Here is a 20,460-nt window from a genome sequence, read left to right as displayed (position 1 = left end):
CAAATGAAATCAAATGGGTAAAAGGAAGTACTCCACTCCTACTAAAATAGTCTTTCATGTAACTGTGGCTCACGCTATAGATTTATCATGGGCAGCAGAGGAACACAGGCAACTGCACGCAAGGGTTCCCCTCCACCCAAAAACTTGTTGCTACTGGGCAAGAGAGAGGAATAAAGAGACAGAAACTATAATAATTTTAGAATTACCCATTCCCCAATTTCAAAAAGCTTGACAAAGCATGTTTAGCATATCCAGATATTTTTCCCCCTTCCCTGGACCATGACTAGGAAGGGAAATAAAGTCACTCCAACCCAGGGGTTTTCAAACGTTCTACCTTGAGGGGAGAGTTTCCACACTGACCTGACCCAAGAAATCCTCGCGCAACTGCTCAAGAAGCCCAGTGTCTGCAAAAGGTTCTGGGGAATATATTAACCCACACTCTCTATTCACACAGGAATTCAATGGCCAGATGTGTTGGGCCACACAGTGTTCTCATGTGAACTGAGAATGTAACCAACATTTCATTGTATTGGCAACCTTCAGTCTCGAAAGATTATGGTATCGCGCTCTGAAAGGTGGTTCTGGCACAGCGTCTAGTGTGGCTGAAAAGGCCAATCCGGGAGTGACAATCCCTTCCACACCGGGAGCAAGTGCAGTCTGTCCCTGGTCTGTCTCCCTGGCTATGGGCCTTCCTTCTTTGCCTCTTTGCCTCAGTCTGTTGGCAAAGTGTCTCTTCAAACTGGGAAAGGCCATACTGCACAGCCTGCCTCCAAGCGGGCCGCTCAGAGGCCAGGGTTTCCCACTTGTTGAGGTCCATCCCTAAGGCCTTCAGATCCCTCTTGCAGATGTCCTTGTATCGCAGCTGTGGTCTACCTGTAGGGCGCTTTCCTTGTACGAGTTCTCCATAGAGGAGATCCTTTGGGATCTGGCCATCATCCATTCTCACGACATGACCAAGCCAACGCAGGCGTCTCTGTTTCAGCAGTGAATACATGCTAGGGATTCCAGCACGTTCCAGGACTGTGTTGTTTGGAACTTTGTCCTGCCAGGTGATGCCGAGGATGCGTCGGAGGCAGCGCATGTGGAAAGCGCTCAGTTTCCTCTCCTGTTGTGAGCGAAGAGTCCATGACTCGCTGCAGTACAGAAGTGCACTCAGGACGCAAGCTCTGTAGACCTGGATCTTGGTATGTTCCGTCAGCTTCTTGTTGGACCAGACTCTCTTTGTGAGTCTGGAAAACGTGGTAGCTGCTTTACTGATGCGCTTGTTTAGCTCGGTATCGAGAGAATGAGTGTCGGAGATCGTTGAGCCAAGGTACACAAAGTCATGGACAACCTCCAGTTCATGCTCAGAGATTGTAATGCAGGGAGGTGAGTCCACATCCTGAACCATGACCTGTGTTTTCTTCAGGCTGATTGTCAGTCCAAAATCTTGGCAGGCCTTGCTAAAACGATCCATGAGCTGCTGGAGATCTTTGGCAGAGTGGGTAGTGACAGCTGCATCGTCGGCAAAGAGGAAGTCACGCAGACATTTCAGCTGGACTTTGGATTTTGCTCTCAGTCTGGAGAGGTTGAAGAGCTTTCCGTCTGATCTGGTCCGGAGATAGATGCCTTCTGTTGCAGTTCCAAAGGCCTGCTTCAGCAGGACAGCGAAGAAAATCCCAAACAAGGTTGGTGCAAGAACACAGCCCTGCTTCACTCCGCTTCGGATGTCAAAAGGGTCTGATGTGGAGCCATCGAAGACAACAGTGCCCTTCATGTCCTTGTGGAAAGATCTGATGATGCTGAGGAGCCTGGGTGGACATCCAATCTTGGGGAGAATCTTGAAGAGGCCGTCTCTGCTAACGACTACTGGCTCCAGCTCTGTTCCGAGATACAGATAGCAGCTGACACGGGCAACATCAAGGGGATGTATGATGGTATCAAGCAGGCCCTAGGTCCAACACAGAAGAAAATTGCCCCTCTGAAGTCTGCCACAGGCGAGGTCATCCAGGATCGGGCGCAGCAGATGGAACGCTGGGTGCAGCACTACTCTGAGCTATATTCCAGAGAAAATGTAGTCACCGAAGAAGCACTGAACAACATTGAGTGCCTGCCTGTGCTGGAAGAGCTTGACAGTGAACCAACCCTAGAAGAACTTCACGTGGCCCTGGACTCCCTTGCCTTTGGCAAGGCACCTGGAAAAGACAGCATCCCTGCTGAAGTCCTAAAATGCTGCAAAGAGATCATCGTCACTGAGCTGCATGAAATCCTCTGTCTCTGCTGGAGAGAAGGTGGAGTACCTCAAGACATGAGGGATGCAAACATCATCACGCTGTACAAGAACAAAGGTGACAGGGGTGACTGCAACAACTACCGCGGCATCTCTCTCCTTAGCGTTGTAGGAAAGCTGTTTGCCCGAGTTGTACTTAAGAGGCTCCAGGTACTTGCAGAGAGCGTCTATCCAGAATCGCAGTGTGGATTCCGAGCCAACAGGTCCACCACTGATATGGTATTCTCCCTTAGACAACTGCAGGAGAAATGCAGGGAACAACGACAGCCACTCTTTATAGCCTTCATAGATCTCACAAAGGCTTTCGACCAACATTTCATACATCAACACATATCTGGAGAGTATTAGTAGAATAAGCATGCTCCTTCTCAGGCTGCAACTTATGAAGAACTTCAGGTTTCTCCAAAAACACAGTTGGAAGGCCACTGCTCCAACACACATCACAAACTTCAGGCCTTCTTCCCAAGACAAAGAATTTGGAAACCAGAAAACAAACTGTACATTTCACATTACACACATAAGAGTTGTGTGCAGGAAAACCCTCATTACAGAGAACATGCAGAGAACAGAAGCCCATCTCATAGGGTTGTGTGAATCATGGTTAATTTTTATAAGATACTATAGCAGCGATTTTCAACCAGTATGCCATGGCACGCTAGTGTGCCACGAATGGTCTGCAAGTGTGCAGCATTAGTTTGGGGGAGGTTCATTTATTAGTAGGGCCATTGGGGGATGTGAGGCCCCCACCAGCAGCATAATGTGCCTTGTCAATTGTCAAAAAGCTGATGGTGTGTCTTGACCATTTCAGCACCTTGTCAGTGTGCCCTGAAAAGAAAAAGGTTGAAAATTGCTGGATTACAGAAAACAGGTCTGCCTGGAAGCCACACCTCCTAGACTGAAAGGGCATTCTGCACATGCTCAGAAGTACTCTCTCTAATGTGCGTGTTTTTAGTGCTAAAAACTATGTCTTAGCATGAAAACAAGGTTCATCACTGCAGTCAAAGCCCTGGTTATGAATATGGATACATCAAATAAAAAAAGTGTACTATGGACACTGAAAAGTGCAACAGAAATTATAAGCAAATCACACCAAACTCACTCTTGAGGGGGTGACAAAGAGAAGGGGAGCTTCATCTAAGACAAATCTGAAAAGTCATGCACCCTAGCTAAACCAAGTTTAAACAGGAGATAGGGTTTTGTGGAAGGGGGGGGGGGATGCAGAGGGAAGCTGGGAAACAGCAGCACACAGATGCTCCAGCCAGGCTCAGGTGGGAAGCTTCAAGTGATATGGCAGCCTTTCTTGCATGCATGCAATGGTGTCCCCCTTCCTGGCCAATCCCAAGAAGTGCACATCTAGTGCCCATTCATGCACACGCCTCTGCCAAGCCCATCTGGAGCCCTACATGTTGCAGAAGGTAAGGGAGGGTGGCTGTTTCCTTGTTCCTCCCTCCTCCCCCCCATCTGATCAATGCTTTCCCCATTCTAGCCAGCCTGCTGCTGCTGCTGAGATGAGTGCAAAGGAGAAAGGTGGGTGCAGGAGGAAGGTGCATGGCCAGGAGGGTGCATTGCCTGGCTCTGCCCAGGGAGAAGGCAGGAGATAGGCAGCCCTTACCTTCCACAGCCATTCTCTCAGAGCTCTCTTAGTGCATGCATAGCTCGCCTGCCAAGAGGTCCTTCTCCTCCCTCTCCCCCACCCCCTTCTTGCTTTCCTCCCTTCCTTCTCTCTCCCTCCACTATTTTCTCTTTCGCTCATCTGCGAGCAAGAGAATCAACCTGCAGCAAGAAAGGGGTAGCCCCGTTCCCGAGGCAGCCTGGGAAATGTAGTCTCTGCTCATGCCAGATGATGCCACAATGCCCCATCTGTGCGCGCCTTGGCTGCACCCTCTATGCGCACACCCAGTGCCCTTCATGTACAAGAGTTTCCCGGGGAGGAGGAAGCCTTGGCTCTCCTCCTTGGCTCTGCCACTGGGAGCCCTTTAGGAAAAGGAGACTACAAGTCCCGAAATGCAACGCCTGCAGGTTGAGCAGGGACCTGGAGTGGGGCTATTTGATTGAGGACTTCCTTGTCAAATTGGAGGAGGATACAGGTAGAGCAGAGCATTGGGAGGGGGTGGAGTGATGAGGAGCTTGCAATGGGCAACCACAGCCAATCTGGGCAGCCTACAGCGCATCTGTTTCCCAGGTGGTTTCACTGCAGCTGCATCCTTGCAAAATAAAATGGTTGCAACTGAACAGATCTGGGTGCAAAGACTTAGCAAAGATGGGGGAGGGGGGGAGAAAAAATAATGCCATACATGTTCTGGTGCAGCCCTTGATGGCATTTTCTCTATTCTTTGGGACATCTCAAATATACATAGCTGGATATTTGACATTTAGAATTTATCCCACTTTTTTGGGTCCAGCACTGAGAATAAATGATAATGCTTCTGTGCAAATAGAAATTTTATTTTTGTGTGTTTGTGCATTGCAAAGTAGCCCTGCAAAACTGTCACATACATTTTGAAAATCTTGGAATAGTGTTCTGTTCATCCACTTGTAAGCAGATGTTAGCGTTTCAGTAATAATTACTGGGGAGGGCTGCAATCCCATACATGCTTACTTGAAATTGAGCCCCATTAAAGTCATGGGACTTACTTCTGATGAGACCGGTATATGATTTGTTTTGCATTTCTGACTACATTTCCATAGGTATTACCTCAAGGCAGTGGTTCTCACACTTTTAGCAGCAGGACCCACTTTTTAGAATGAGAATCTGTCGACCCACTGGAAGTGACATCATCAGGCAGGAACATTTTTAACAATCCTAGGCTGCTTTCCTACTGACACATACCCAGGAGTAAGCCCCATTGACGATCATTGTTAAAAGCGTATACAGAGTAGTCTGTTAAAAGTACCAATCTGTCACATTTTCCCAAATGCAGTCACATAGCATAGGAGCATCATCTAATATATTCAAAATAAAATATTGTGGTTCGTGGCCCACCTAGTGGGTCCCGACCCACAGTTTGAGAAACACTGGCTTAAGACATTTCTGCCCAGTGTTGCATATATGCAACAGGGACCTGTGGGCTGGGCAGAAATGTTAACTTGAAAACTTGCCACATCAATTGAAAGTGGCCTACTGAGACAGGGAGCACAGCAGGCAAGAGTGTAGATCTGACTGTGAACCCGATCCTGAGCTCGTACTGCCGGTGCTCCAGCAGCAGTGAGTGTCGCAAGCATGCTGTAAAACGTGTTCACAGCCCTCAGTGCCAGCCCAGCACTGGAAGAAGATCAGCACCAGCTGGTTCTAGGCTACCGCTGGTGGATTGCCAGTGCTTCACCGCTCAGCATTAGCCCAAACTGTGGGGCAGTGGATGGGTGAGTGGGGGTAGGCGGCGTTCTGGGGTGGGGAGAGGGCAGGAAGGAGGCGTGCTGGGGAGGGAGGTGGAACTGGAGGAGCTTTGCTCTGCCTCCATGTCTGGCTGCAGGTTCAATTCTGCCCAACAGCTGCCGCAGAATTGAATAGCCCCAAGGTCGAACTGCTTCCCTTTGCCCTGCTGTACCTAGGATGCTGTGGCTGTCCCAGCACAATGGGCAGCTCAGGATTGGGCTGTTAGTCTCTTCAATTGTTTTTAAATATATACCTGGTTTTTCACTAGAAAGGCCCAAAATATTTTAGAGCAGGGTTGTTTAGCTTTTTTTTTTGCTCTTGGCCCATTCTGAGCCTAATTTACCATTGTGGCCTCCGTCATAGCCACTGTTAACTTTGCAAACAGCACTTAAAACTGTGCTTATAGTTCTCAAACTGACTTGGATGTTCAGCCCTTTGACACCATCAGCTTTGGCAGCAATTTTCAACTGGTGTGCCAAATGAAAGGTCCGAGGGAGTTTGGAACACAGCGTTTGAAAATTGCTAGAAAATCTAGAGCCGGCAGAGGTACAGACAATTCGTTTCTACAGACAGTTGCCCTAAAAACAGAGCCACAGAACCCGGAAGACTCTCCTGGAAGCCAGACATCACAAGAGGCAAAGACCACAGAGATCAGTATGCTCTTAGAAGAAAAACATTGAAAATTGCTGAGCTGTGGGCATGTATAACAGTGCTCAGGGAGTCAATGGATGTGTCCATGCATGCATTGTAGGAGGGTCGTAGGAGGCAGCAAGTAGAATGATTGTTACAGGTAGGTGAAAATGGTGATAATGAAATAAAAACACATAACTGAAATAAAATAATAATGAAATAAAATAATGAAATAAAAACACATAGCACATAACATAAAAACACACACTGCTGCTTCTCCTCTTTCCACTGATTGGTAAAGGAAGAGAGGCACAGAGAGGAAGAGTAGAGGGGAGGAGAGTGCTGAACTAGAGCATTGAAGTGTGGGAGGAGCAAAGGCATCATCAGGTAAGGGGCCAGTATTTGGCATGGTGCACCAGGAGGTCTTGGGCCAGCCCTATTACCAGATGTTCCTCAGCGAAAAGATCATTGTGTAGACATCAGTGGTGTCGCTGGAGGGGGGAGTGTAGGCTGCACTGGATGACACGCACAAGGGCGTGACATCACTACTGGCCAAAATTTTTTTTAAATCTTGGTATTTTCAAATAATACCATCATATTATATATCTGTCAATGCATGCTTTCATGCAGAATGTAATGAAACAAACCACGTTGAAATATCTCTTTTCTATCAAACATTATAGCCAAAAAGCCAGTGGAGCCAGGGCAATGGTACATCACCATGGCCACCGCCCTTGGTGATGCCCCACTCACTGCATGGGAGGAGGTCCACCATTGGGGTGACGCACTGGCCTACCGCACCATGTGACACAAACTGCAGTGATGCCACTGGTGGACATGCATCCCTTTAAGATGCTTTGCTTACTACAACTGATCGTCCCCTGCACAGCTGCAGTGAAGTTAGGGGTGTGTCTTAATTGCATTGCTCCTGCACATGGGGCAATGGCAAAGCACAGCAGACCTGAATGAATTGAAAGCAGATGCCATGGAATATGGTTCAGATAATTCCCCCCCCCCCAGACTAGTTGTTGAGCAAAAGGTTCCGTGTTTCATGTCACACTATCTATTCATAATCTAATCTGCTCCTGTCCACATCGCCCTGTGTTGAGATCTGACCTTGTGCATTATTAGAGTGTGATGGACTGTAGGAAACTGGCTTAGTGCATACAGTACATGGGCTGTGATATGAAACTGAGAATAGTCTGGTATGAATATTCCAAGAGAAACCATTACAGAAATAAAAGATAAACTCATGCCTTTTTTTATATACATGTCTGTCCTGGAGGGAAAAAAGCGCAACGCATCTTTCCATTATATTTCTTTCACAAAGCTCTCCAGTGCTGGCCTCATTTACGCAATAGTGATCCTACCTAAACTTGGGAGTAAACAATGCTGTTGAACTTGTCTACTACCCTTTGTAATGCAGATGTTTGCGACAGATAATGAGTCCCTGAGGGTAGGAAACTAGGTTTTCTGTATATTCGTTAAACCACTCTGCACACCTGCGACGTATTAGCAACATGGATTGCAAGTGATGTTCTCATTCCAGGACCTCCAAAAAAATAATAACCTTCGGCAGTTGTTCTGGTACAACATCTGCATGTTCCATGCAAATAAATAGGTAGAAGTATTAGGGTTATTGAGATAACTTCTTTGCTGCTTTTGTTATCCAGCTATGAGTTGTGGACTTGGCAGAAAGAGAACGTTAGATGTTGCTGCAGGCACACCTTCAGTTGTGTATCACAATTAGGATCAGCATTCATGTACTCCAACTGTCCCTGTTTACCATGATAGTCCCTGTTTTCTGTTATCTATCCCTGTTTGATCACAGTCTCTAAATAGTAGTTATTTTGCAAGGGGGTGGTGGTTTAAAAAATATTGTTAGTCTGAAATGCTAGAGTTTTCTTTCTTCAGATTCAACTGCCACCCAGAGGTCTCCAGCAGTTAAAACCTTCGGGGGGGGGGGGACTTGCATGCTTCTTGTCTCTACTGCCCATTCATATAAATGTGCACTTGTGAACACGAAAGCGCCATGCACACACATCATTGCACACCCTTCTGCAATATATATTTTGAACTGCTGAACACATATTGTAGCACAATTATGTTTTCCTACTTTGAGGTTATTTAACCAACAGATCTCACCCTTTCTTGGCCTTTAAAACCCATTTCTGCCCAGCCCAGAGATGTACACATTTGATCCCTGTTGCATATAAGCAATGTTGGGCAGAAATGGCTTAAATCAATGCAGGAAATGCTGCTTGCAGAGTAAACAAAGACAGCAAGCAGCTTCGAGCCTTCAGCAATTTTTTTTTTCAGCATGTTTTCCTGCTTTGGGGTTATTTAACCAAAAGAACTCACCCTTTTGTGGCTTTTGTGGAGATGCTACTGCAGAGTAAACAAAGATAGCAAGTAGCTTAGAGCCTTCAGTGATGTGTAATGATGGGGAACCTGTTAGCAGTGACCCTTGCTATGAAAATGTGGGGGGGGAGGGTTTACAAGTGCGTAATGTTGGAGAACATGGACATTTACCAATAGAGTGTGTGTGTGTGTGGGGGGGGAAGAATTCAAATAATATTAGATTGATCAATTGACCAGTCTAATATTGTCAGATAATGAGCCAGTGTCTGGGGCATTAATTTCTTAACATGATAACAAAGAAAAGAGAAAGTAGTACTAATTACAAAAATGGCTGTCTTCTAAAAGTTTTTCTCAGACAGGGTAACAGACTTGGACACGTTTTTCCAGGACGTGTCCTCTTGTGTCCTGGCACATGAGCCTTGTGTCCTGGAAAAGAACTTAGATATCCTCCTTTTCCTTGTGAGCAAGCCCCTTCAGGCAGCACATAGCCTTCTTGTAGTTGATAAATTATATGTAATACAGTTTTAAATTTAATAATAAGTAATATAGTTAATATAGTTATAGTCAATATAAACCACATGAAATCTATATATGAGTGTTTCTAGCTTTTATTTTGTCATGTTCTACATTTTTCTTGGATGCCCTACATTTTGGAGTGCCTTGTCCTCTTTTGCAGTTATGACATCTGGTCAGCCTTCTCTCAGAAACCTGATAGGGTATGATGCCAGTTCACATTGGAGGCCCTCTTCCCTCTGCAATAGAACCAGTCACTTGTGAGGGCTCCAAGTTTTGGGGGGCAATCAGCTAAATGTGCACTGGTACATTCTCCTCACTCTAGACCAGGAATTTTCAATGTTTTTCTACTTCATGGCACACTGACTTCTATGGTCTTCCCTATGGGCTTGGCCTCTTGTGATGTCATGAGATGTCATCCAGGAGACTCTTCTGGCTTTTGCAGCTCTATTTTTAGGGCAACTGTCTATAGCAGTGATTTTCAACATTTTTCATCGCAGGGCACACTGACAAGGTGCTAAAATTGTCAATGCACACTATCAGCTATTTGATATTTGAAAAGGCACACCATGCTGCTGGTGGGGGACTCACATCCCCTAATGGCCTTAATAGTAAATGACCCTCCCCAAATTCCTGTGGCACACTGAAGACCCTCTGTGACACACCAGTGTGCCATGGCACACTGGTTGAAAATCACTGGTCTGTAGTATTTGTCTGTCCTTCTTCCTCAGATAGTTGCCCTAGAAACAGAACCTGGAAGCAGAACCTGGAAGATTTTTTAGCAATTTTCAACACTGTTTTCCAAACTTCTCTGGGCATACCTGCAGAGCTTTCGTGCCAAACCAGTTGAAAATCTCTGCTCTAGACACTGCTGCCTAGCTACTGAAACCAGCAGCTGTTTCTCATTTCAGTCTGCATCCAAGAAGGATAAAGTAGGTGGCAGCAGTACGACTGTAGGTCCTTGATGCTATTGCCAGTTACTTGCTCACCTGCCTGCTCAACTGCCCACAAAGGAAGAGGTGGAACAGTGAGACCCTTACCATTGGCTGTTGTTTGACTCCTTCCTGAACTGTCTCTTGCATTGACTGTTCCATCTGGCCAGGTATGCAGTAAGTTCAGTATGTAGCTGTCAGAAAGAGTGTGTGTAACTGAATGTACTTATTTTCCTCTTCCCTTCCCATCCATTTTCCCCCTTTTCTATCAGGTCTCTTAACTTGTAAGCTACTCTTCTAAACCGTGAGCTATACTGACTGCTTTGGAAAAGCAATACAGGTATCCCCCACTTTCTCATGGTTTGTTTTCCAACGATCCCCTCTTTCAACACATTTCAGTTATACCCAGAAGTCATTCCTTCAACTCATGCTCCGCTCTTGCAACCTCTCCCTGCTGTTCCAAAGGCTAAAATTGCTCTTCTCCATGTTGTTTTGCATGACATGATAATTCAAACTGTTTTGGTGTGTGTGTGTGTGTGTGAGAGAGAGAGAGAGAGAGAGAGAGACAGAGAGAGAGAGTGAGAGAGAGCGCACCAACTTTAGCTCCAGGTAGTCCATTTGCAGAAGAATTTGCAAGATAAAAAAAGGCATTTGCAATTTGCTACTTAGAAAAGCATCTGAAGCTACATTTGTAAACTAAAAACTGTTTCTGCTTTTCAACTTTTCCACTGTTTCCACTTTTCACCACTGCTCCAGTCCCAAACCTGCCAAATGAGCGGCAGACGCTTGTATATAAAAGGGATCACCTCTGTACCAATTCATACAATTGGTAATTGTATTGTACCAATTCAAGACATTTCTTAGGTCTTCAGCCTCATTCCAGGTCATTGCCAGTGAATGAGAACTTCAAACAAAGTGGAAACAGCAATGGCCAGGCTACTGAAGAGGAAGGCCACTGATGAGGAAGGTGCTTGCAAGTGCCTGGAATGTCTCAGGTGCCTTAAACTTTTGAGTCAGAGCTAGACTGTACATTCAGAGACTGGCTTATGGGTACGGGTCACATCCAGCATCATCACTGAAACACCATCTTAACAATCAAACTTGTACTAAATAATCATATCCTTCAATGAATGCTTGCCTCTTTCTCCCTTTGGAAATGTTAGTACTGGAATAGTTAAGAATCTAGTTATTTCCTTTGAATGGATTCTAGTCTTTCTGCTTTCCAATTGGCATGAAGCACTGTCTCTCTTCTGCATCTGCTTTGTTTTAATCCTCAGCATATTTGCAAAGATACTGGTGAACGCTGGGACAGAGATTCTTAGGCTTTGAGCAACGGCACCGAAGTTGGCAGGCCAGCAATTCTTTATTCTCATTCTGTGCTTTGGACTGCAAGCGTGAACTCGCAAACAGTATGCTTTGGAAGGGAAAATGATGAATAATAAAATTGTTCAGCCAACTGTTTCATACAAGATAAGTTGCCCACACCTCAGAAAACATCATGCAAATATTATATTTCCTGAACAATAATAGTAAATTTGGAATAAACCCCAGTTTGTCCTCTAGTAGGCTATATTCCTATATGCAATCCATCCCTAAGGAGGGATTGTAGTTTAGTGGTGGAGCATATGTTTGGCATGCAAAAGGTTCAGTGCTCAATCTCTGACATCTCCAGGTATGGTTAGGAAAAGAACTCTGTCAGGAACCTTAGAGCAGTGTTTCTCAAACTGTGGGTCGGGACCCACTAGGTGGGTCGCAAGCCAATTTCAGATGAGTCCCCATTCATTTCAGTATTTTATTTTGAAAATATTAGACTTGATGCTCCCATGGTATGTGACTGCATTTGGGGAAATGTTACACACCTGTACTTTTAACAAGTTGATATGTATATTCTTTTATCAGTGATAGTAAATGGGACTTACTCCTGGGTAAGTATGGGTAGGATTGCAACCTAGGATTGTTAAAAATTTTCCTGCTTGATGATGTCACTTCTGGTCATGACATCATATCCGGTGGGTCCTGACAGATTCTCATTTTTAAAAGTAGGTCCCAGTGCTAAATATGTGATCCTAAATGTGTGAGAACCACTGCAGAGAACCACTCCCAGTCAGTGTAGACAAGCCATTTTCAACCAGTGTGCCACAGCCACTGGTTTAGTGCCACTGGTGTGTCACGAAAAGTCTGTAGGGTGCTGCAGGAGTTTGGAGCACAGCCTTGAGAGTCGCTGAAAAGCTTTTCCAGGTTCTGCGGCCTTTTTTCTAGCACTCTGCTGGCAGAGGAAGAGGGACAAAAAATTCATTACTACAGACCAGGGATGAGAGTCACAAAAACACGTGTTTTTCAAAACTCATGTTAAATCAACTCACGGACGTCACTGACTTGGACCCAACTTGTGACTCAGGACCAGTGACTCAAAAAAGAGTCATGATTCAAATAGAGTGGAGTCCCAACTCACTTTTGTGTGTACTTGTGACTCTGTCTGTCTGTCCGTGTGCAGTGGCTTACTTGTTTACTTTCTTTTTTGGCCACGCCGGACTTGTGCTACAACTCATTTCTCATAATAACTTTGACTCAAGTAAAAAATGACTCTACAGTGGCTCAAGACATGTCACAATGTCGGCCCGTTATGACTCGCGAGGCAACCCAAGTCAGGGGGTCAAACACTCGCAGCTTGATGCAGTGACTCTGGAACATCCGTGCTACAGAGCCACAGAACCTGGACAAGGAGGAGGAAGCCATGTGATGAAGGAAGTTGAGCAACATTCATAGTCTTCTATACCGTCAAGCCCTTGGCTATTCCATCTGGATAAGACAGCAGGAATATGCCTGCAAAGCATTTGTTATGACCTGATGCACTGTGGCCCTCAGAAGCACTGACTTTCAAGGGCAAACACAATTGCATAAATGAATTATCTCACTGATTCAATAGTCAAATTCATTCTGACCACACCCTGGTTCTTCATCTCTGTCCTGTAAACAGGGTCAGCACCAGACTTCTCCAGACCATTGAGCAAGGTTTCTGCCTAGGCTTCTGTACATTGTGCATGTGTTTGTCCCCCTCCTGGTCTCAGCTGGGTGAGTGGGCAGAGTTCCACCCTTCCTGCCAAAGCCTCTGGTCCCTGCCCCGATTACCTGGGCTTTGGCTTTGCTGGATTGGTGGCAGTGGCAGGTGGGTAGCTTTGAGAAATTCCTTCCTAACCCATCTTTCTCACCATGACTTGTCAGCTGCCAGCAGCTTACATTGATTTTTGGGGGGAAAGTGCCTGCCTCCCCCACAGAGGTCAATTGGGACACTCCAAAATGTTGGCAGTCTTGCCACTTGCAAGCATTTAACACTGATTGGTCTCTGGATAGGGGAGAAAGGAATCAGTGGCATAGAAATGGGGGGCCTCAGATGCCAAGCTGCAAGGGGGTGACAGAGGCTGCCTCCCAATTTTTAAAATCTTGGTATTTTTGAATAATACCATCATGTAATATATCATTTGATGCATAATTTAATGCAGAATGCAATGAAACAAACTGCATTGAAATATCTCTATTCTATCAAATGTTATAGCCAAAACACCACAAAAAGAAAACACAACCGCCTTATGTAACAAAAAGTGGATTATCCTGGGAATCCTGTAACAAAAGGTGAACACTGTAGCAAAAAGTGGATTACACTGGGATTACCACTGGGAAGAAAGAGCTTGTTGCAAGCATTCTAGAAAACCAAATGTATTCTTTATAAATGTATGTATGTTTTTTCCTTTCTTCCATATTACAACAAAACTGCTTTTGTATCTCTGATGGACCACAAGCACACTGCATATTATCTTAAGGGACATTCCTTTCCTGTTTTGTTTTGGGTTGTGATCTCTAATGTTCACTATATGTGAACCTATAATATGTAAGTTCAATAAAAGAAAATGTTCACTGTCTGCACTTCTTCTCTGGCCATTATTATTCGTATCATAACTAGTACTGCAAATAATTTTGTCATGGAAAAGGTGCCAAAAATTTGAGGGCCTTGGGTGCCAAATGACCTTTGTTCCCCACTGGGAGGAGTAAACTTCCCTGTGACCAATTGGCTGCCTCACTAATTCATGGGAAGCAGCTGTGCAACTCATGGGAGTGCCTTAAGTCTCATTTTGAAAGTCTAGAGTTGTCTTTTCACTCTAGATTTTCATATATCTACATGTGAATTGCACATTCCTTAGAAGCCTTCCTAAGATTCCTGAAAAACTTATTTCAAAAAGCCTTCTGAACCCAGTAGGATTTTTAAAGGTACGCTCACTGGTTGCAAACAAGAGCTTGCTGATTTGTATTAATTTTTAAATGTTGTTATAGCTGTTGCTTGCAACTGGTTGGCTCTTCAAAATGGTGCATTTATATATTTTATAGTTTTGTGCATTTTTTATTTATATGTATTTGAGTTGTGAGCTGCCTTGGATGCCCTTCGGGGAGAAAGGTGGGATATAAACTGAGTAAGTAAAGAGTACACTGTGCAGCAGCTGCCCATTGGGTGTGGTTCATCAGGATTCAGCCAGGTGGGCCTTCAGAAATCATGGTCCCTTGCCCAGTGCCCAATCTGGCTGACCTCTGATTCCACCAGTACCTTTCAAATGAACTGAAATTGACTTGCCTGCAATTACTTAGGGCTTTCATGAATCCTTGGCTGGGATGAAAGAATGGAGCCTATCATAAATACTATGACACTGACCAAGGTGTATCTTGAAGCTTCCTTCTATGATCTGGTTCAGATCTTGCATCAGTGAGTTTACCATTTAGAATGAGCAATCTCTGCCTCCAAGTGGAACACTTTGCGCCTTGCTTGTTCTTCTCCTTCAGCCTTCCGCTCTTCAGTATTCTTGTTGCAGGCACAAAGATCTTACTATTTTGGACAAACTCAGAGAGCATACAGTGCAACTTCTTGTTTCAATTCATTTCCCTCTTTCCTCTCCAGATCTCAAAGCAGTCTTTCTACTAGAATTATGCGCAAAGAGGACTGTGTACAGTTTTTATTCTTATGGAAATTACAGAACTGCGTGTTCTTTTTTCAGGCTTTGCAGAAAGGGTAGAAAGGGTGCGCCTATTTTGTGAAAAGCCCTGAGTCTCAGACATGAAGGTTCTCCATTTCCTTTCTCTGCATCTCTGAAAAATCCTTTTAAAAAGTCAAGCCACTTCAACATTTCCCTGGTATACTCAAGTGATCTCAAAAACTCACATATGGATGCATAATTATCATCTGGACTTGAAGCTCACCAGATTCAGGCCTAGAAATGAGCCTCAGGAACTTGTCATGCTCGCCTCAAAAGAATGGCAAACAACATGTGCTCCTGAGTTTTTCTTTGGCTCAGATTTTTAAAAGCCACAGAAGAACTCCTGCCTTACCCAACTGTCTCTGATCCCCAATTGGTTTAGGGGATCAAAAGACTGGTCGGGGAAGTGAAGGTGAATTTGGATTGGCTCACAAAGTACATTGACCTATTTCTGAAGATTTTGAAGGTTTCCAATCTAGGAAAATGGCGCATGAGGAGGGGACAAGATCGAGACGTACAAAATTATGCAGGGGCTGGATAGAGGGATGTTCATTTCTCTCACACACAACACCAGAACCAGGGAACATCCATTAAAATTTAGTGTTGGGAGAGTTAGGACAGGCAAAGAAAATATTTCTTTACCCTGCCTGTAATTAATCTGTGAACCTCCTTGCCATAGAACGTGGTGATGGTGTCTGGCCTGGATGCCTTTAAAGGGGAATTGAACTGATTTCTCGAAAAAATGTCCATCACAGGTTACAAGGCATGATGGGTATGTGCAACCTTCTGATTGTAGAAGTGGGCTACCTCAGAATGCCAAATGCAAAGGAGGGCACCAGGCTGAAGTCTCTTGTCTTGTGTACTCCCTGAGGCATCTGGTGGGTCACTGTGAGATACAGGAAGCTGGATGCTTGCCCATTTTCATCAATAATACATCTTCTGTGTAACTTAGGGTGCAATCCTGAGGTGCCCTTGGACTGGCACAATTTCCTTGCACCGGCCCAGGGGGATTGCAAATGTGCCATCAGGCACCTTCTCATGAGTCAGTTAGGCTGGCGCGTGGAGACGCGCTGGCCCGCAGAGGTTGAATTCAGCCTCTAGGACAATGGAGGGACTAAGCCTTGCATCAGCTGAAGCATTCCAGGGCGGGGGGAGGAGAAGGGTGGGCAGTGGGGGCCCCAGGGGCGGGTGCGCGGGGAATGGGGGGCAGGACTTGGACCCGGCAGTATTGCCGGATCCCAACGCCGTTCCCTGAGCAGTGCGGAGCTGCTTCAAGCCTCAGGAGGTGGCGCAAGTTCAAGGAGATACATAGGGGCTGTAGTGGTTTATGCAGGGGTAAGGGGAAAAGTTTTGTCTTACCTTCGGCTGAGCCACTGTGGTGCCCTGTCTCGTGCTGGATACAGCGCAAGTCTCCTGAGCTGCTAGTTATAGTGCAAGATAGGATTGTGCCCAGTACACTTTCTCACCACAGCTGATCTGCACTGAGATGGTGCTGAACTTGACTCTGAAGACTTGATCTCACAGTGCGGTTGCCTCTTGGCAGTGATGGAAATGAAACAGACACCTTGCAGGAATAGCTGTATTCAGAGTTTGCATCCGTAAAAGGAAAAAAAGTGGTGTCCATCATGGTCGCACGTGGCAATTACTGTGAAGGCCAGCAGAGAGATGTACTACATCAAAAATGTGAAGCTGAGACTCTGCCAAACCTTTTCAAGAACTTGCAGTATGTAATGTGATTGCCTCTTAACAATAGCTATGGAACGTGTGTTCACCATAATGGGCACAATTTGGACAAACAATCAAAACCCTCTTCCTGCCGAAGCAGTCAAGGCAGAGCATCAGTGCCAATTAAATTTTGGCATATCTTGAGATGATTTCCATGGCTACGTAAGGCGGAAACTAGCATTACATAAGGCAGTGACATCAATACAATACGTGCATTTAGGTTCAAATAATGTTACGAAACACGGCAGGTGGAAATATTGTGTGATTTGGCACTAGTCTATTTTTTTAATTCAATAATGAATGGATATTAAAAATTGGAGGCATTATTCAGAACTTGCTTCCCTTTGTAGAGCGTGTTGCTCACACATGTGGGGGATATGAAGCCAGAAGCAAAAGTGTGGTAAAGGCTGGAGGGAGAAAGCGAGAAAACAGAATTCCAGGGCAGGAGATTCTCTTTTCCTCCTCTCTGTCTCCTTTCAGCTCTCCTGTCTGTCACCCATATGCACACACTCTTCTCTGTTACTGAGCCATGCAATTGACCTCAGGCAATGAAGAGCAGGGAATCTGGCCAGGCATTTCTTTTTCAGTTTTCTTGTTCCGTCCCCAAATGTGATTATCGGGGCTCGTCAGTCAAGCTTGTTGACATTTTAAAGTATCCCAATGCCATTTAGAGCATCATCTTTCTTATAGGGATTTCTTTGTCTATCAACTAGACCAGGGGTGCCCAAAGTTTTTAGCAGGAGGGCCACGTCGTCTCTCTGACACTGTGTCGGGGGCCGGGGGGAAAAAAGAATTAATTTACATTTAAAATTTGAATAAATTTACATCGGCTTACATAAATGAATATGTTAAAGATGAACTTATATGAATGAATGAAGGTCTTGCAATAGCTCAAGGCCGATAAAAGGCCTTGCACAATGCAAGGCTGGCCTTTCTTTTGCTGCCGCTGCTGCATCACAGACCTGAAACAGCAAGCAGCGGAGGGAGCCCTCACCCCACAGCTCACTTGAGAGGTCGAACAGTCGCCCTCATGCTGAGAGCAGTTGTGTCGGGCCAGTGCGGGCTCCAACAAATCTTCGGAGGGCCAGAGGCTCATTGGAGACTGGGGGTTCCCTGAGGGCTGCATTGAGAGGCCTCAAGGGCCGCAAGTGGCCCCAGGGCAGGGGTTTGGGCACCCCTGAACTAGACAGATAAAAATGTGTGCCCCCCCACGACTGCCCTTTTCCAGTATCTGCCCAATCATACTAACCTAATATAAACATCCAAAGCACTAATCAAAATGTTATATTTTGTTTATTCCCTGCCCTAGCTGGTGGGTTCAGGGCAAATTACATCCCTGTATCCATTTCCGTCCCCGACACAAGCTGAGCAACATGTTAGACAGAAGACTTCAAGCCAAACTTGGCAACCCTCAATACGGTTCAGACACAGGTTTACCCACCCACATTTCCTTGCTCTAGCCCAGGGGTGTCCAACAGAGTGTCCAGGGGCCTTATCTAGCTTTTCTCAGGGTCACCAGTGTGGAATTCAGGACTCCTACCACATTTTGCCTAAAGTACAGTAGTTCCGTGGCCTCCATGGGGGTTCCATTCCTGATACCACAAACCAGATTTGTGGTCTGGTCACCTCAACCCTCTGAATGCGACTGAAGCTGCATTCCAGTCATGTCTGGAGGGTACATGTCAGTCCAACCCTGCAGGTTTGGAACCTGTGGATAGCCAAAACCCCAGATTCTGAATCTGCAGATAAAAAGGACCAACCTGTAATGAGTCTTGCTGCTCCTCTTAGTTGGTGTTGACTCAAGAGTGAGTGCTACTACCTCTCTTTTTATTAGAAACCCCATGTTTCTGTTCATCTGGCCCACAAGGTAGATCAAGACACCAAACTTTTCCGAGTGATTGTGAGGAGCTCCAGAAGGATCTCTCCAAACTGGCAGAATGGGCGCAAAATGGCAGATATGCTTCAATGTCAGTAAGTGTAAAGTCATGCACATTGGGGCAAAAAATCAAAACTTCACATATAGGCTGATGGGTTCTGAGCTGTCTGTGACAGATCAGGAGAGAGATCTTGGGGTGGTGGTGGACAGGTCGATGAAAGTGTCGACCCAATGTGCGGCGGCAGTAAAGAAGGCCAATTCTATGCTTGGGATCATTAGAAAAGGCATTGAGAACAAAATGGCTAATATTATAATGCCATTGTACAAATCTATGGTAAGGCAACTCCTGGAGTATTGTCCAGTTCTGGTTGCCACATCTCAAAAAAGACATAGTGGAAATGGAAAAGGTGCAAAAGAGAGCGACTAAGATGATTACAGGGCTGGGGCACCTTCCTTATGAGGAATGGCTACGGTGTTTGGGCCCCTTCAGCCTAGAAAAGAGACTCCTGAGGGGGGACATGATTGAGACATACAAAATTATGCAGGGGGTGGACAGAGTGGATAGGGAGATGCTATTTACACTCTCACATAACACCAGAACCAGGGGACATCCCCTAAAATTGAGTGTTGGGAGAGTTAGCACAGACAAAAGAAAATATTTCTTTACTCAGCGTGCGGTCGGTCTGTAGAACTCCTTGCCACAGGATGTGCTGATGGTGTCTGGCCTGGACACCTTTAAAAGGGTATTGGACAAGTTTCTGGAGGAAAAATCCATTACGGGGTACAAGCCATGATGCGTATGTGCAACCTCCTGATTTTAGAAATGGGCTATGTCAGAATGCCAGATGCAAGGGAGGGCACCGGGATGAGGTCTCTTGTTGTCTGGTGTGCTCCCTGGGGCATTTGATGGGCTGATGTGAGATACAAGAAGTTGGACTAGATGGGCCTATGGCCTGATCCAGTGGGGCTGTTCTTATGTTCTTATGTTCTTAAGATCTTGAAAGTTGGAAGCAATGTGTTTCCTATTAATGGCACTTGTTTCCCATTCAGGATACATGTCTGATTCACGCTGATTCACACAACCAATTAACATGTGCTCAGATGGTGCTAGCTCCCACCAAGTGTTTCCCTTCCATTGTTAGACTTGCATGTGTTGAAATTAACCAACAAAACGGGATTTGCCATCTGACCAAATCTTGAAATGACTTGCTTAGCATGTGATAATTGTGCTCACTGTGCGAATAGCATGCTTTGTGCGCATAGGCCTTTGCACCAGTGGCAGTCCTGGGAGGGAGTGGGGGGGCAGAAGCCCCAGGTGCCACTCCTGTGGGGGTGGCACTGCCGCAGCTGCCGCTACCACCACCGCCCACCCAGGTCCGCATCTACTTTGCCCATGGGATTGAGTGTGTGGGCATTATGGGTTTGTTGAATTCAAGGGATATATGCCTCAGGATATATGAACCAGAAGACAGAGGTGAGTGAAGCAAATGTTCAGTCAGAGTCTCAGCTACATTAACAACTGAAGTTCATTGGTCTTATTTTAAGACCAGAGGTTTTTATTTAAAGATTGCTGTCTTATACGGTACTTGCTCATTATCTATTGGGGAAGTATTTTTAACTTTAATTGCAACTCCAGATCCTCTGTAATTGTCCATAAAGCTATTTCCTTATTCCTAAGTACAGTAAGTTCCAGCAGCATTGGTTCTACTTTTAGGTAACTGAAATCATTACTCATAGCAACCAGGGATGATTAAAAAAAACAA

The 20,460-nt window shown here is 45.4% G+C and overlaps 1 protein-coding gene across 1 annotated transcript in view; it reads right to left on the bottom strand.

Annotated features, from left to right (window-relative positions):
• Positions 1 to 4,004, bottom strand: part of SAMD12 (sterile alpha motif domain containing 12) — a 94,254-nt gene extending 90,250 nt beyond the window's left edge. Inside the window, exon 1 of the mRNA XM_066623314.1 lies at positions 3,882 to 4,004. Within this exon, the coding sequence (XP_066479411.1) occupies positions 3,882 to 3,894 (13 nt within the window). The 5' untranslated portion in view covers positions 3,895 to 4,004. The remainder of the gene's footprint in view (positions 1 to 3,881) is intronic.
• Positions 4,005 to 20,460: the final 16,456 nt, after the last annotated feature.

The sequence above is a fragment of the Tiliqua scincoides genome, chromosome 4 (assembly GCF_035046505.1).
Source record: "Tiliqua scincoides isolate rTilSci1 chromosome 4, rTilSci1.hap2, whole genome shotgun sequence".
NCBI lineage: Eukaryota > Metazoa > Chordata > Lepidosauria > Squamata > Scincidae > Tiliqua > Tiliqua scincoides.
This window is presented reverse-complemented; position numbering and strand designations above follow the sequence as displayed.